Here is a 13,677-nt window from a genome sequence, read left to right on the forward strand (position 1 = left end):
CAAGTGCTTCATATACGGCTTGTTCGAATTCTGCCTCCTTGAACCGTGCTTAAAACGAAACGTGCCAAAATCGAAGGAGGTCTGAAGTCTCAGGTCTGAAGCATGGAATGACTCTATTATTAATTTGCATTGTGCCGTGTCAAATAATTGTAGTTTAAGTAAAAAAAGTCAATTATAACTTAGCCAAATCGATAACATGCAGCATACCACTTTTTTCGCGTTTGTCACTATGAAATATTTTCAGTTTAAGTCACTACACACGTTATCCTTTAAAGTGAAATATTAAAAAAACATATCACCTGTGTTCCTCTTAGAAGGCATCCGTTCGAAAGCATTTGAACGCAAATTATAACGTTATAACCCATGCCTATATAGTGTGCTGCCATAGTCATTGCTCCGAGCGACCTTGTTTCATTAGTGATCACAAACAACAGAACACGGCTGCAATCTAGAAGAGCAGGGTTAAACATTGATACATTCTCATTTTGTTCCCCTGTTTCTGAAGCAGTCTCCATACTGGCTGCAATATCGTGTCCTTCGTAAAAGCTTGATGTATAAAATGTAATATTTTTCGATCTGAGATACGGAAAGGCATATTTTTGACGCCAGTTCGTTAGCAACCAACAGCTTCCTCCTAAATATACATCACGCATCTTTAAAAATTGATGCTTATCGTATTCCAAAGCTTTCGACAATATATTTTGTTTTTGACCGGTGCTTTGTTGGTTGTTTTGAAGTAAATGATGGTTTTGATTGTTTTTGTGACAGTAGTTATCATTAATTGTTCTCACAGAGTGTGTGGAATCATGTAAAAGTTGTTGAGTTTTGTTTTTTGTGCATTTCGCTACTGTCCTCGTATCCATAGAACTGTACTCTGGTATGTTGGCCGAATAGTATTTCAAGACTGCGTCTTCAGTTACATATAACGGACCTGCGGTAGGGGAAGAAGGAATACGATGGTTCCATTCTGAAATGAAAAATATGTAATAACATGGTGGATATATGCGCTAAGAAATTAAACTTTTTTAAACCAAGAAAAATATGCAAAATTTTGACGTAGAACTACATTTTTTTTCACTATACTGGGATATATTCTGCGAAAACTGACATAAACATGTAACGTTTTGGGTTGGTGGAAGCTTTGAAATGTGAAACTTATACTTTTATTTATGTCAAAAGATCAAAATGCTTTTTCGCTGCTATACAATTCGTTGTCTATACAAGGGAGCTGGTACTGCTTGGATGACCAGATTGTCGTAAGTTCGAATCTTGTTACAAGCAGGCCATTTTAATTTTAAAGAACTTACGCATGGGTTTATTCTCAGGCTTCTTATCGTTAATCTGTTTGCTTTCTCTACGATGGGGTAAAGAACATTTATATGCTTCTGAGACAACGTCGCTCTCGCATCCGATAGAACCGCGATACACATTCCGATCGCTCGGTTTTCGAAATGAAATAACTTGCATGAACATTTGTACGTCGCTGGGGTTGGGTAGAAATAGACGCGCGTCGTCGCTTTCGCAATCGATAGAATTAATAGATAGAATCCTAACGTTTACCCTTCCCTACTAACAAAAAAATCTCCTTGCAGTGGTATTCACGATCTCCAAACAGCAAATACCACGCTAACATATTCTTTCCCACTTCCCACCTGATTGCAAGGCCTGCGCCGTTATTGATCATTGAAAAGTAAAACTTGTAGAATAGTGAGGGGCAAAAGTACGCACCTAATTATTTTTTCGTTTTCGTTTTTGGGCGCAGAAGGGGGCCGTAGGGCCAAGTCTCCAGTGATTAATCACTTTCCATGCTGTACCAGGAGAGAGATGTAGATCTGGCATCGCAGAATAATAACCTCAGGGGTCTAATGAGTCCTGCTTGGGACTGCCGGATAGTGAGATAAGTTGTTGAATATAGGGGATAGTCGAAGTAACAGTGATAATAGTTGCAGATAGGAAAGGAAAGGAAGAAGTAGACATAGATGAGGAGAGATATCTGTCATTAAAGGGTTTTACAAATTCAGTAATGTGTTAGTGTAAGAATATATATTAGAAAAAAAAACATTCATACATACATACATACATACACATAAAAAAACACATACATACATATATACATAAGAGCACATATTACTACAAAAGATCAAAATAATGGTCGCTGTGGTCCAAATCTTACAAAAAAAAGAACACATATACATCAGAACTCATATACATACACAAACATATAAGAGTAGGGTGTCGTTGCGTGGGAAAAACTAAACTTGATAGCAGAAGGCCAAAACTAAGTTCTCCCCGCTCCATCCCATCAGAAGCCGATCGAATTTATTTGTTCTTACGAAGTTCATGACCCCTTCCAGTGCGTACTTGGAGTCATGCGAAGTTAAATCTGACTTACTAGAACTGTTCAAATAAAATAAAACATTCGCAGCTGGTTGCCGGGTTTACTGCTTTTCTCTTTGCGCACCGCTTCTCACAACACATACTACGGCTACTACAACTGCACAGAATTAAGAAGTATGTATTTGTCACTTTCTAGATGAGAACAGAGCTTGCACAATGTGGTCTGGTCCACGTGTGAAGAGAATTCACCAAAACTTTACACAATTAATATTGTCATGAATCCTCCCCACATAGGAGACTGCCGAGATCAGAGTTGGAAGAGCTACAACATAGGTATCTCACTCTCATGATCTCCCTTAGCTCCTATCCGCCACCCGGAAGCACGCACCCTTGGGCTGTCAAAGCTGAAACAACTTTGTGGCTCTATCTTGAATTTGGGTCTATAAAGCTATAAGAACCCAAGATTTGAGCTCAACCACCAAGCCCAGGGAAGTACGCACTTGTTTTTGCAACAAAACTGTTTCGAGAAAACTTTGATAGAGTTCGGTTTTGTTTCCTAGCGGTACATGAAACTTTTGTCTCCAAACGTGGTACCAGAGGTTTTCGAATTTTGTTCGTAGCATGAGAATTTCACATTTTGAAAAATAATTCTCAAATGCGAACTTTTACCAAACATGCGGGGCAACAGTTTGTGCTGTATGAACAGTGTATTTATCACTATCCTCAATGAAGTTAATTTTTTTTTTGCATATTTTGCACCGATTCCTTATAGCTGCGTTAGAGCGGTGCTCCGAAATATATTTTTCATTCCTGGAAATCCGGTTTTCTGGGGATATGTTCCAAAACTGAAGGATTCTATGAATATTGGAACAGAATTTTACAATTATTGGTTCAAAGTTCATAAAATTACCTTCACATGCATGCCACATGGTTTTGGGTGTTTTGATGATATGCTCCGAAAATGGACCTTCAACTTGAAATCAAAAATGGCGTCAGAAGTCGATTTCCGGTATCATGGTCTCATTTTATTTCCAGAATTACACATATTGGGGGTTGTTGACCATTCTAGATTGTTTCCGAAAAAGCAGAAGTTGCCATCTTGGTATTTGTTCATATGTATTTTGTAGTTTTTATAAACCGGAAGTCACCTTATGGAACCCATATGGTATCTGGGGTCATTTTACATTCTCTAGGCATCATTTCGATTATGGAAATACACATAATGGGGGTGTTCGACATTTTAGGTTGACTTTCTAGAAACCGAAAGTCGCTATCTTGGAATTCAAAACGGCGTTCGGGCCATTTTTCTATTTCTGGGCATCATACCGGTTGCAAAAACACCAATATTGGATGGTATTTGACTTTGTTTTTTTTTTTTTTTTTTTGTCATGGATTCTATGGTCACTAGAAACCCCAGGGAAATCTGTTCCGGATGGAACATTTTGAAAGCATATCACCAATAATTGTGAGATTCTTTCGAAAAAATCGTAAAACCATAAAATTCTCTAGTTCCAGAGCATATTCGTGAAAAACCAGATTTCCGGAAATACGAAAAATACTTTTGAAAAAACCATCTTTGCACCTTTCCTTGTATTCCTAGTTGTTCTCGGGTAATATCTGTACAAAAACATCGTTATTAAACACATTTTTTCTTACGATTACAGAAACTTAATACGTACTTCTAAATCTCCCAGATGGTCTCGAGGTACGATGCTGGCCTAACAAGCCAGTCGTCGTAGGTTCGAGTCTCGTCTCGGGAGAGACTGTAAGTGTCAGTAGGATCGTAGCGCTAGCCCCGCAATTGTGCTGTACACTAAATAGTCGGCTGCGAAGTCTGTGTATAAATAAACAGAAGGTCGAGTTCCGAATCGGAATGTAGCACAAGGTAAAAAAAAATACGTTCTTTTACCCCACAACAAGTTTTCCAACTAATTTGATTTTTATGACAAACACCAAAATATTTTCGGTAAAACAATTTCACCCTGCAAACCACAATTATACAAGAGTTTTTTAGGTTCTGTTGTTTTCAAGTTTCTGCAGTTTCCGAATAAGTGAATGTTAGTTCCTAAAACTAAGAAAATTAGATCAAAACAGCTCAAAACACAACTTTCCTCATAACTTCACACCATTAAAACGGAATCTTTTTTTTCTCCTTGTTTATAGCTAAGACCTATCGGTCCATAAAGCAAAACGGAATCTTATGTGTTCACATGTGTGATTACCTGACGTTATAATGCTGCAAATTCATACAATGCTGCCAGTTTATTTTGCTCGTATGATTCGAAAAAGCCAGTGCGTACTCTTACCCCGTGCCTACTTTTGCCCCTCACTACTTTACAATAAGAATGGTCGGTCACTCCCTGCCCCATTCAATTGATTCACTGTGCAGTTTTACTGATTCGGATCAATCACGGAGTAGCATCCATTGATATGTCAAGCTATGCTCTACAATTTGTTGCCCGTATTGTTATCATGTGAGTCATTTTTCTCATGGGATAGGGCTTACCCCAGTACCCTTACTTATAGTAACAAGCTTGGCCGTTGAAAAGTATTTCACAAATTTGAACTTATTTTAATTATTCTAACTTATGTTTAATATATTACCCGGTGAATTGGATAAATAAATTGGAGGTTGTTGCAGATTAGTGCCTTTGATAGGTGAAACACAATTTGTTTCCAAAATGTCTTGATGGAGGACAGAGAAATATGAGTCCAATATGCATAGCCCTTCGAAGGTGATTGGGAATGTTTCATCCGCTACACTGTTGCCAACTTCAGTGTTCATGATTGGGAAAGAATCTGTTGCAAGAACTGTTCCACAATCTCGTTTAATCTGTTCAAAATAAGCCATTATTTGTTTAATTGTTGTTATAGATGCGATTCCAGTTGGGTAACCTAAGGCGACAAGGGCTTTCTGACACTGAGTTATACTTATAGCATGGTTGGACTTCCCGACAACTCTGTCGAAAGTTCTTCGAACAGATCTGAAACAAAAACAGAAATTAACTTTATTATTAGGAAAAATATGAATGCCGTATTGCGATTAGTTGAGTCGGTCGAGCACAATAAAATATACGGCTTAATATAGGGTTATATAATATACGTACTAATTCCACAGAGAGCAGACGTTCATCTCCTTTTCAAAAGATGTATAAAAACTTGCAACCATCATATACCACTAAGTGGTAATGCTCCCGCTATGTGGCGCTTTTGTCACTTACAAATCAAGCACTGATATCGATAAAATATCGATACAGCAATATTTATGCAGTATTCGCGACTACGAAGTTGAAAGAGATTTTAAAGGCTGTTCGCACCTAGGCGAACTCTCATATGCAATTGTCAAAATGTGGGTGATGACAAAAGCAAAAATATTTCTTTCCTGCTTTTTCTCACGCAAAAACCAAACAAATATCAGCACCTTCGTAGTAGCGAATAACTGGGGCACCACAAGACAGATGTCGTTAATGTATTAACGCATTTTGATTAAAATTTTTACACACGATTTTCAAATTTCTTTATGTTTATTCTTTCTGTGCTAATTCCGGTCTTTTGACCTTTCTTTACGAAAAGACAGATAAAAATTAAAATCCAATGAAATTCAAAAACTTTCTTACTCAAACACCAGTTTTCTTCCTGGTTGAACAACATTTGACTAGAACGGTACAGCATGTAATATTGTTGGTATACAAATTTGTTTGTAAATCAATAGTTTATTATTCGGCCAAAAGTTAGAATATTTGTTCATGCATAAGAGAATATAACCATCCCATATATTTCATGCACTTTACTTATATACTTGTTTGGTTTGAGAAATAAAACTCTAGTCTTATGAGAAAAAACTATCAATTGAGTTTTAAAAGCATTGGGAGAAATATTCCCTTTTTTGCAAATAGGGAGAAAAAAATATCTAAGCTTCTCCTCAATCGGCTGTATATGATACGAAGACTTTTGTTTACGGAAATATTTGTGTCAACGCAAAACCATTAATACAAACACTGTCGATTTTTTTGTCTGCGTCTACAAGAGCAACTCCAGTAAAACAGCCTTCGGGAATTTTACTTATCGAAGAAAGCAAACTGATTGGTCGATAACTGAAAAACTTCAGCTGGGTTCTTATCCGGTTTTAAAATTGGAGTATAATTTGTATTTTTCCATAATTTGAGAAAACATGCAATTATGAAACAAATATTCAAAATTTTTACTAAAAAATAATTGTACACTCAGGGAGATGTTTAATTGATACGTCAAAGATCTCATCGTCACCAAGTAAAACTTTCAATACGTTTAGTTTTAAGATGGTGTAAAAACGTTTTTTTTGTATTAGACGATGGATTAATAATAAAACTTTACCGCCGACAATATTAATCCTACACTACATAATTTGGGTTCCTATTAATTGTGATGTTTGGTATTTGGAGCACTTCAGTCACGAACAGGTTAAAAAAGTACTAGTTCACCACAATACAAATACAAATACAATAGTATTCAAACAAGTTTTCAAGTTTCAAGTTAGTAGCCTCTACAGGAAGTACTTGAGAAGCATCAATAAATTACGTAACGCTGCACCGGATTTAATTTTTTCAGTTATAGTTTCTCGCGCTCTTCAACGGTTGACGCTATAAAAACAATTTAAAAAAACATATATCACATTAATACGAATTATTCAGCTCAAAAACTTACATCAATCTTGTAGCAATATTCTGCGGATGCATTCGACACGGCTTTCCAGACAGTATATTTTTTATGTATTCTAGCGCCAGCGGAATATTATCGAGAACAGGTAATCCTTTACGTCTTACTAATTGTTTCAGCAACAGTTGATTTCGAGAAAGATCCATATATTCACTGCAATATGAAATTTTTAGAATTATATACAGTATGAAAAAAAGTTTATTCACCCCCAACCGAGTACTACAATTTAAGTGTGTTTTGTGGAGTTTTAGTGTGTATTCTGCAACTTTTTTAAATGTTAACATTGTGTTCTGCTGTCATGGACACATGATCCGTACGAAATTTCCTTCATAAGAAAAGTCTCAGGAGCAGAGTAGCACTTTAGAAGCCACAGTTGACCACAAAAAAAAATATCAAAAAAATTCAAGTGTGTTAGCCAAAATAATTGTAATGCTGATTGGGTCTGATGATATCTCAAGAAAATTGCGGTGAACCGGTGAAAGTTTGAAAACAGGCTGTTTGTGGCTTACAACCATGCCCGGGGAGGTAATTCACTTCACCAATATTGATTTTTCAAACAACTAAGCAGGACTTTTTTCTGCAGGTATAGTCATAGTGTGGGCATCTATGGCTACATCCGGCGTTGGAGAACTTGAGTTCATCGATGGAATCACGACAAAGGAGGTTTATTTGGACATTTTGAAGTGGAAATATAAGCGTCTACACAAATGCCAAAGTTGCGACGCAGATATACGTTCCAAACAGACGAAGACCCGAAGCATGCATCAAAGCTGGTTCCAGAGAGTGGTTCAAGGAAAAGCATGTTATGGAGAAGCCAGCACAGCACAGTCTCCCGAGCTTAATCCAATCGAGCATCTTTGGTCAATTTTGAAAATTAATATCCAGGAGCAAAAATCAACAATCATCCAGCATCCATGACTTTCTAAACACAAGCCAGCTTGTCGAATTAAAGTTGCAAAACACATCGTTGACGTAAGCATCAAACTTTTAAATGGATAATATTGTAGAATGATGCTGAACCCGGTGATTGTGCATAATGGCGTATCGAATAATTTATTCATTCCATTGCGAAGAATTAATATGGTGACTAATGGCGATGTGATTGACACTGCTGAACACGATTTCTGTTAATAGATTATTCATTTGTTCCAAAATGAGAAACGCGGTCTGTGTTTATTATTTAATATAAAATGAAACTTTTTATTGGTACCTATTCACGCACAAGAAGTGTGCGTATACACTGAGGTCTTTTTACGCGTTCCAAATTTGTTTACCACGTCGAAATAGAACGAAGAAAACCGTCCCTGAGTGTTTTTGAACCTTGCTTGAGTATAATAGTGGTCAATCTAAATCAGTCGCGATCGATATCCCGATCAATTCGAACGTTTGTTTAATTCGGAGAGTCTTCGCTTTAGTATTTTATCGCTATTGTTACATCACACGAACACGAGACAACATGACCGCCAATCAAGGAAATCTACGAGAGAAACATTTGTTGTAAACTTCTCCGAAGCATTCAAAAGCCAAGGAACGAAACGATAACGAGTTACATGTTCAAAGTACTTCCAATTCCAACATGACGTTTAATATCCTTACAAGTGAACTTTTGACGCGGTAGAACGTTTTTTTTATTTCAGGTGGAGGGGAAATTTGCAACCAAACGCCTGAGGTGACCAACCTCAGGGAGTGTGGGGTTTGAATCAGTGACTGGACCCACTAAAACCCCTCCTGTCTCCAGCCCATAATACTCCCCGGGACGACCGCTAAGTATTGCTTCGGGGAGCGGCTTTTATGTTTTGTGCAAACTCCTGGCTCTATCAAGTCTCTTAGCTGGCTAACACTGGTGTGTTGGTGGTCAACCTGTCGCCTGCTTCGCAACTTTGTCCCAACCTCTATAGGTACTGCCTGAAGCAACCATGACCTGACAGGATCTGTGTCAGGTGGAAGTTAACTTCTCCATGGCGTCTCTCGATATCACCGGAATAAGTCGGTGCGTCCATCTACCTTTCATGGAATTGGACCAGTCCCGCTGCCATCTGATTATCGATAGTGATCTTCTGGTACCTCGTATGCCCCTTGTGTCGAAGCATTCTACGTCCTCCCTAATGGCTATGCTGATAGGCATCATGCCGGACAGGACGCAGATTGCATCGTATGACACTGTACGAAACGCACTCGCAACCCTCAGGCACATGAGCCTGTAGGTACTTTCCAGTTCACCACGATAACTGTTAGTAGCTAGCGCTTTGGACCACACTGGGCCTCCATACCTAAGTATGGATGAAACCACGCTGGCAAGAAGTTTACGCTTGCAGGCATTCACCGCTGAGCTATTCGACATCATTCGAGATGGTGCTGCAATAGCCGTTGAAGCCCTCTTGCAAGCATAGTTGACGTGACTCTTATATGTGAGCTTATCGTCAACCATAACCCCGAAGAGCTTCAAAGATAGCTTTGAGGTGATGGTGTAGTCTCCGACTCTGATCACCGCCTGTTGCTCTGATTTGCGGTTATTCACAACCGTGACCTCCGTCTTATGGTGTCTTATGGTAGTTTCCTGGAGTGCATCCAGTCTTCGACCTTGCGTATACAGTGCGCGGCCGTCAACTCGACCTCCTCGATCGACTGCAAAGCCGACGATCACAACTCCTACAGGGAACTTCAGTTTCAACACCCCGTCATACATGACATTCCACAACACCGGTCTTATGATAGAACTTTGCGGAACTCCTGCGGTGATTGGGATGCACTTCTGACCCTCCTTCGTGTTGTAAACAAGTACTGGGTTCTGGAAGTAGTTTTCCAGAATCTTGTACAGCGACACCGGTGCATGGATGCTCCTGAGCGCAAGCGCTATGGAGTCCCAACTGGCGCTGTTGGACGCATTCTTCACGTCGAGCGTGACGATTGCGCAAAAGCATATGTTCCTTCTCTTGTGCTGGAGTGCTACCTCCGCCGTCTTGGTAACGGAGAGGATCGCATCCAGCGTGGACCTGCCGACCGTTTACACCCTCCTTGTACCTCACCAGTCTGTTGAGGATAATCCTCTCAAGCACCTTGCCCGCAGTGTCCAGCAGGCAGATAGGCCTAAATGCCGATGGGTCCCCTGGCGGTTTCTCGGTATTCGGCAGGAAGCTCACCTTTAGGGAGTTGGCGATCACGATGAGTTCCTCATTCGTAACCCTAACCGCCGGAGGCCAAGGACTAGACTCGTGGCGTGGAAAGAGTCCCCCGATGATACGCTCCAGCATCGCTGCTGATCGCTCTGTAGGCTATAGTCGTTACCCCACGGGTTCGTATTGGCACTCGCGCATAACCTACCGAAGCAGGCCCTCTTGCTTGCCTTAATCGCACTCTTTAGCGTCGATCTTTCAGAGCCGAATGCTGCGCGGCGCTCAATCCTTTGTTCGTCTGTTCGCGCACGCTACATCTTCCGTCTTGCACGGAGGCACGCACTGCGATAGGTCCGCTATCACATCAGTCCACCAGTAAGCCGATGGCTTCCCATTCCTAGGTTGGCGGGACCTAGGCGTAGTGGCATCGCATGCCCGCGATAGTACGGCAACTAGTTGGTCAGCAGTCGGGCGGAGCCAACTGCCTCCATTGCACTCTCTTCTCACTGCTTCTTCGAATACCTCGGCAGCGAAATGCGATGTCTTCCAGCCACGGACGGCGTGAGTGTTGGTTCTACCCGTCACTTGCCGCCTCGCGTTGTTTTTTATACTATAGCAAACCGACTGGTGATCGCTATTGTTGTAGCCATCGTCTACTCTCCAGTTCGTGATCAGTCCTGGGCTGGAGAACGTCACATCGATGATCAACTCCGCATTATTTCTGCTAAATGTACATTTGGTCTTAACGATGGCCAGATCTAAGTTGAGCTTTGCCAAAGTCTCAGACAGGATCTGACCCCTCTGGTTTGTAGAGCGGCTTCCCCACTCAACAGCCCAAGCGTTGAAATCACCCGCCACCACCAAAGGCGTTAGGCCCGTTAGCTCCATGGTTAGCTGGTCGACCATCTGATTGAACCTGTCGGTAGACCAACGTGGCGTAGCATAGACACTGCAGTAGAACACACCGCGTACCCTTCGTTTGAGGTAAAAACAACCTCCTGAACCGGGAACCTGCTCGTCGTCCTTACGGCCGCCATACTGGACCTATCCGCAACCCAGTTACCGTTTTCAGGAGAAATGCGGTAGGGGTCCGATACGAAGGCGATGTCCGACAGCGACTCAGTGACTGCAGTGGATCAGGTTGAGTTGCGTTACCCTTATGCCCGTGGTTTCGCAGCCGGCTTACCAGCTGGGCACCTGGGGCCTCCCATAAAGTGTTTGGCGTCCCACCATGCACTTAGGAGGCTCCCCGCAATCCTTCGCTTTATGGCTTCCACCACCGCAACGTCTGCATAGCCGGCTCCTGTCGGGCCCCTTGCGGGTCCAGGACTTATGTCCTCCCGTGAAGCACCGGTAGCAAACTTCCGGTTGTTGGAGTAAGCCCAGAGGGCATACTGACCAGCCGACCTTTAGCTTGCCTTCCTTTAGTTCCAGGTTCGCATCTGCCGATGCTAGCCGGAAGGTGGCCACCTGGGTCCCTACTGGACCTTTCCGGAGGCAGCTTGACGCAGTGGCCACCTCAACCTCGTACTTCTCTTTGAGGGCTTGTGCAACGTCGCACCCCTCGGTGATTTCATCCAGGTTTTTAAGCTGGAGAATCATCTCCGAGGTGAGTGCCCGTATCTGCACCTCTTTGACAAGCACCTGCTCGGCTACCGCCTTGTAGGAAGCGCCCTTGTTCTTCGCATCCTTTCGGAGCTCGAGAATTATCTCGCCAGTGCGAGATCGACGGATGGTTCGCCTCTAAATCATTGAACTGAGTTTTACTCTTCATTTTCCTCAAGACTTCTGAGTGCTAAGACCCGTCAGTCTTGAGTATGAGGGCGTCCCCCCTGCTCCTCGGCTTTTTGACATTTGGCGAACGTTTTGTCGTCGCTCCGTCCTGGCGCTTTTTACCCTCCTTGCGCCCTTTTCCTACTACGGTAACCCATGGATTTCCCGCAGCCGACGCTCCGGTCGATGTTCCAGCCTTTGAGCATGTTGGTGAGCTAGATCGCGAGGCTAGCTCCACCAACCGCTTCTTCACGCTATCTGGAGCTGCTTCCCCCGGGGACTGCCTCGTTCGCTTACCGACCTGCCCCGTAGAGCAGATCGCGGTGAATGAGGGCATGAGAGCATCAGTCTGAACCTGATTAGATTCAGTTGCCCTCCTAGTCCTCGCTTCCATTTCGGAGGCTTCAACCCGAGCCACAAGTTCGGCGTGCTCCTTTTGAGCTTCGTCTATGGTAGCTCGAAGCAGGAGGAGGCCTTGCTTCAGATCCCTGGACATATTGCTCCTATTCGCCGAGAACTCGATGAGAGTATTGAGCTGTTCGAAAAGCGCTGCCACCCTAGGCCGCTTGTCCTGTTCTTTTCGATGGCCTTGACTAGCAAGGAACCGACCGTTCTATCCGGTGTGGAATCTGGCGTATTAGATGCCACCTCGCGCGAAGGGATTTGGTAGTCGCTCTACAATCGTCTCTTGTTTACTATTTTTATCCATTTTTGTTAACTGGGTCCCCCTTCCAGTTGCTATCCTTGTTCCTAATGAAGTAGTCGCCTATGTGGTCCCATGGTGGGCTATGCCGAAGCAGTGAGGTCATGACTAGGGTAGGCCGCCCATATCGCCCCATGAGCAACTATGTCGCCCCCGACCGGCGTAAGTCAGGAAAGGGAATCTGTCCTAAGACCAGTCCCCACCCACTGATTCTTCTCCTGCCTGATGCCTGATGGACGCGGAAGGTACTGGAAGGCCTGCCGGATTTTACGAAATCCGACTCAAATCATAGGAAAGTTGCGACCAGTTGCCGTAATTGGAAACTTACTGGAATCGGCCCCAACGGGCGGGTTAGTGCATTTTGGTAGCGGCACCACTCGCTCCGTCGGAGATGCTTCCGGGTACTTGTGGCTTTTGGGAGTAGTCTACTGCCCAGTGCTCGACCCTCACCACCCCTAGGCGATCTCCCGCTGCTGGCCCGGGACTGTCAGGTACTGTCAATGGTCACGCACATAGTGCATGACCTCGGCGGTCGCCACGCGTCCCGTGCTGGCATACAGCTCTGCCTGCGTCATAACGTATGTCGAGGTTGGAGTTGGTTGATAGTTCAATGCTCGCAAATACGAGGTCAAATACGATGACAAGTTCGTGGTGCCTTTGCACATGGAGGATGGCTCTACGAAAATACGGGCTCACGATTTACCACCGCAAATGGATAAGAAAACAATCAGAAGCGAATTCAGACGTTTCGCCAAAATCTTGTCTATCAAAAATAAGGTCTACGTTGAAGGGGATTGGAAAGGGTGTTAGAGAAATCCGCATCAGGATTCATGAGCAGATACCATCCGTATGTAAACATATCTGGACAATTCCGGTTAATCACGCATAAGAACCAGTGATGGAAACGAAACGAATATGATGCAATCGTCCTTTAAGTGTTACAGACCACGACTAAACTTGAATGCTCTCAACCCATAATGAAATGATGATATGGTGCATAGGTTTCTGGGAGAAAATAGACACATGACGCCGGTCGTTAGGGGAAGAAAGGATAGC

At 42.8% G+C, this 13,677-nt stretch overlaps 1 protein-coding gene across 12 annotated transcripts in view; it reads right to left on the minus strand.

Annotated features, from left to right (window-relative positions):
- The window catches only part of LOC129732250 (putative fatty acyl-CoA reductase CG5065), a 448,523-nt gene that overhangs the window by 255,742 nt on the left and 179,104 nt on the right, over positions 1-13,677 (minus strand). For 9 of the 12 annotated variants that reach the window (XM_055692945.1, XM_055692943.1, XM_055692944.1 and 6 more), the window contains 3 exons: positions 7,021-7,185; positions 4,942-5,321; positions 300-967 (listed from right to left, as the gene is read on the minus strand). The exons of 1 other annotated variant lie outside the window; for it this stretch is intronic. In XM_055692945.1, the coding sequence (XP_055548920.1) occupies positions 300-967; positions 4,942-5,321; positions 7,021-7,185 (1,213 nt within the window). Of the gene's footprint in view, positions 1-299; positions 968-4,941; positions 5,322-7,020; positions 7,186-13,677 lie in introns of those variants that run through there. 2 more of the 12 variants (XM_055692951.1, XM_055692955.1) reach the window with 2 other exon arrangements.

This window comes from Wyeomyia smithii, chromosome 3 (assembly GCF_029784165.1).
Source record: "Wyeomyia smithii strain HCP4-BCI-WySm-NY-G18 chromosome 3, ASM2978416v1, whole genome shotgun sequence".
In the NCBI taxonomy this organism is placed as follows: domain Eukaryota; kingdom Metazoa; phylum Arthropoda; class Insecta; order Diptera; family Culicidae; genus Wyeomyia; species Wyeomyia smithii.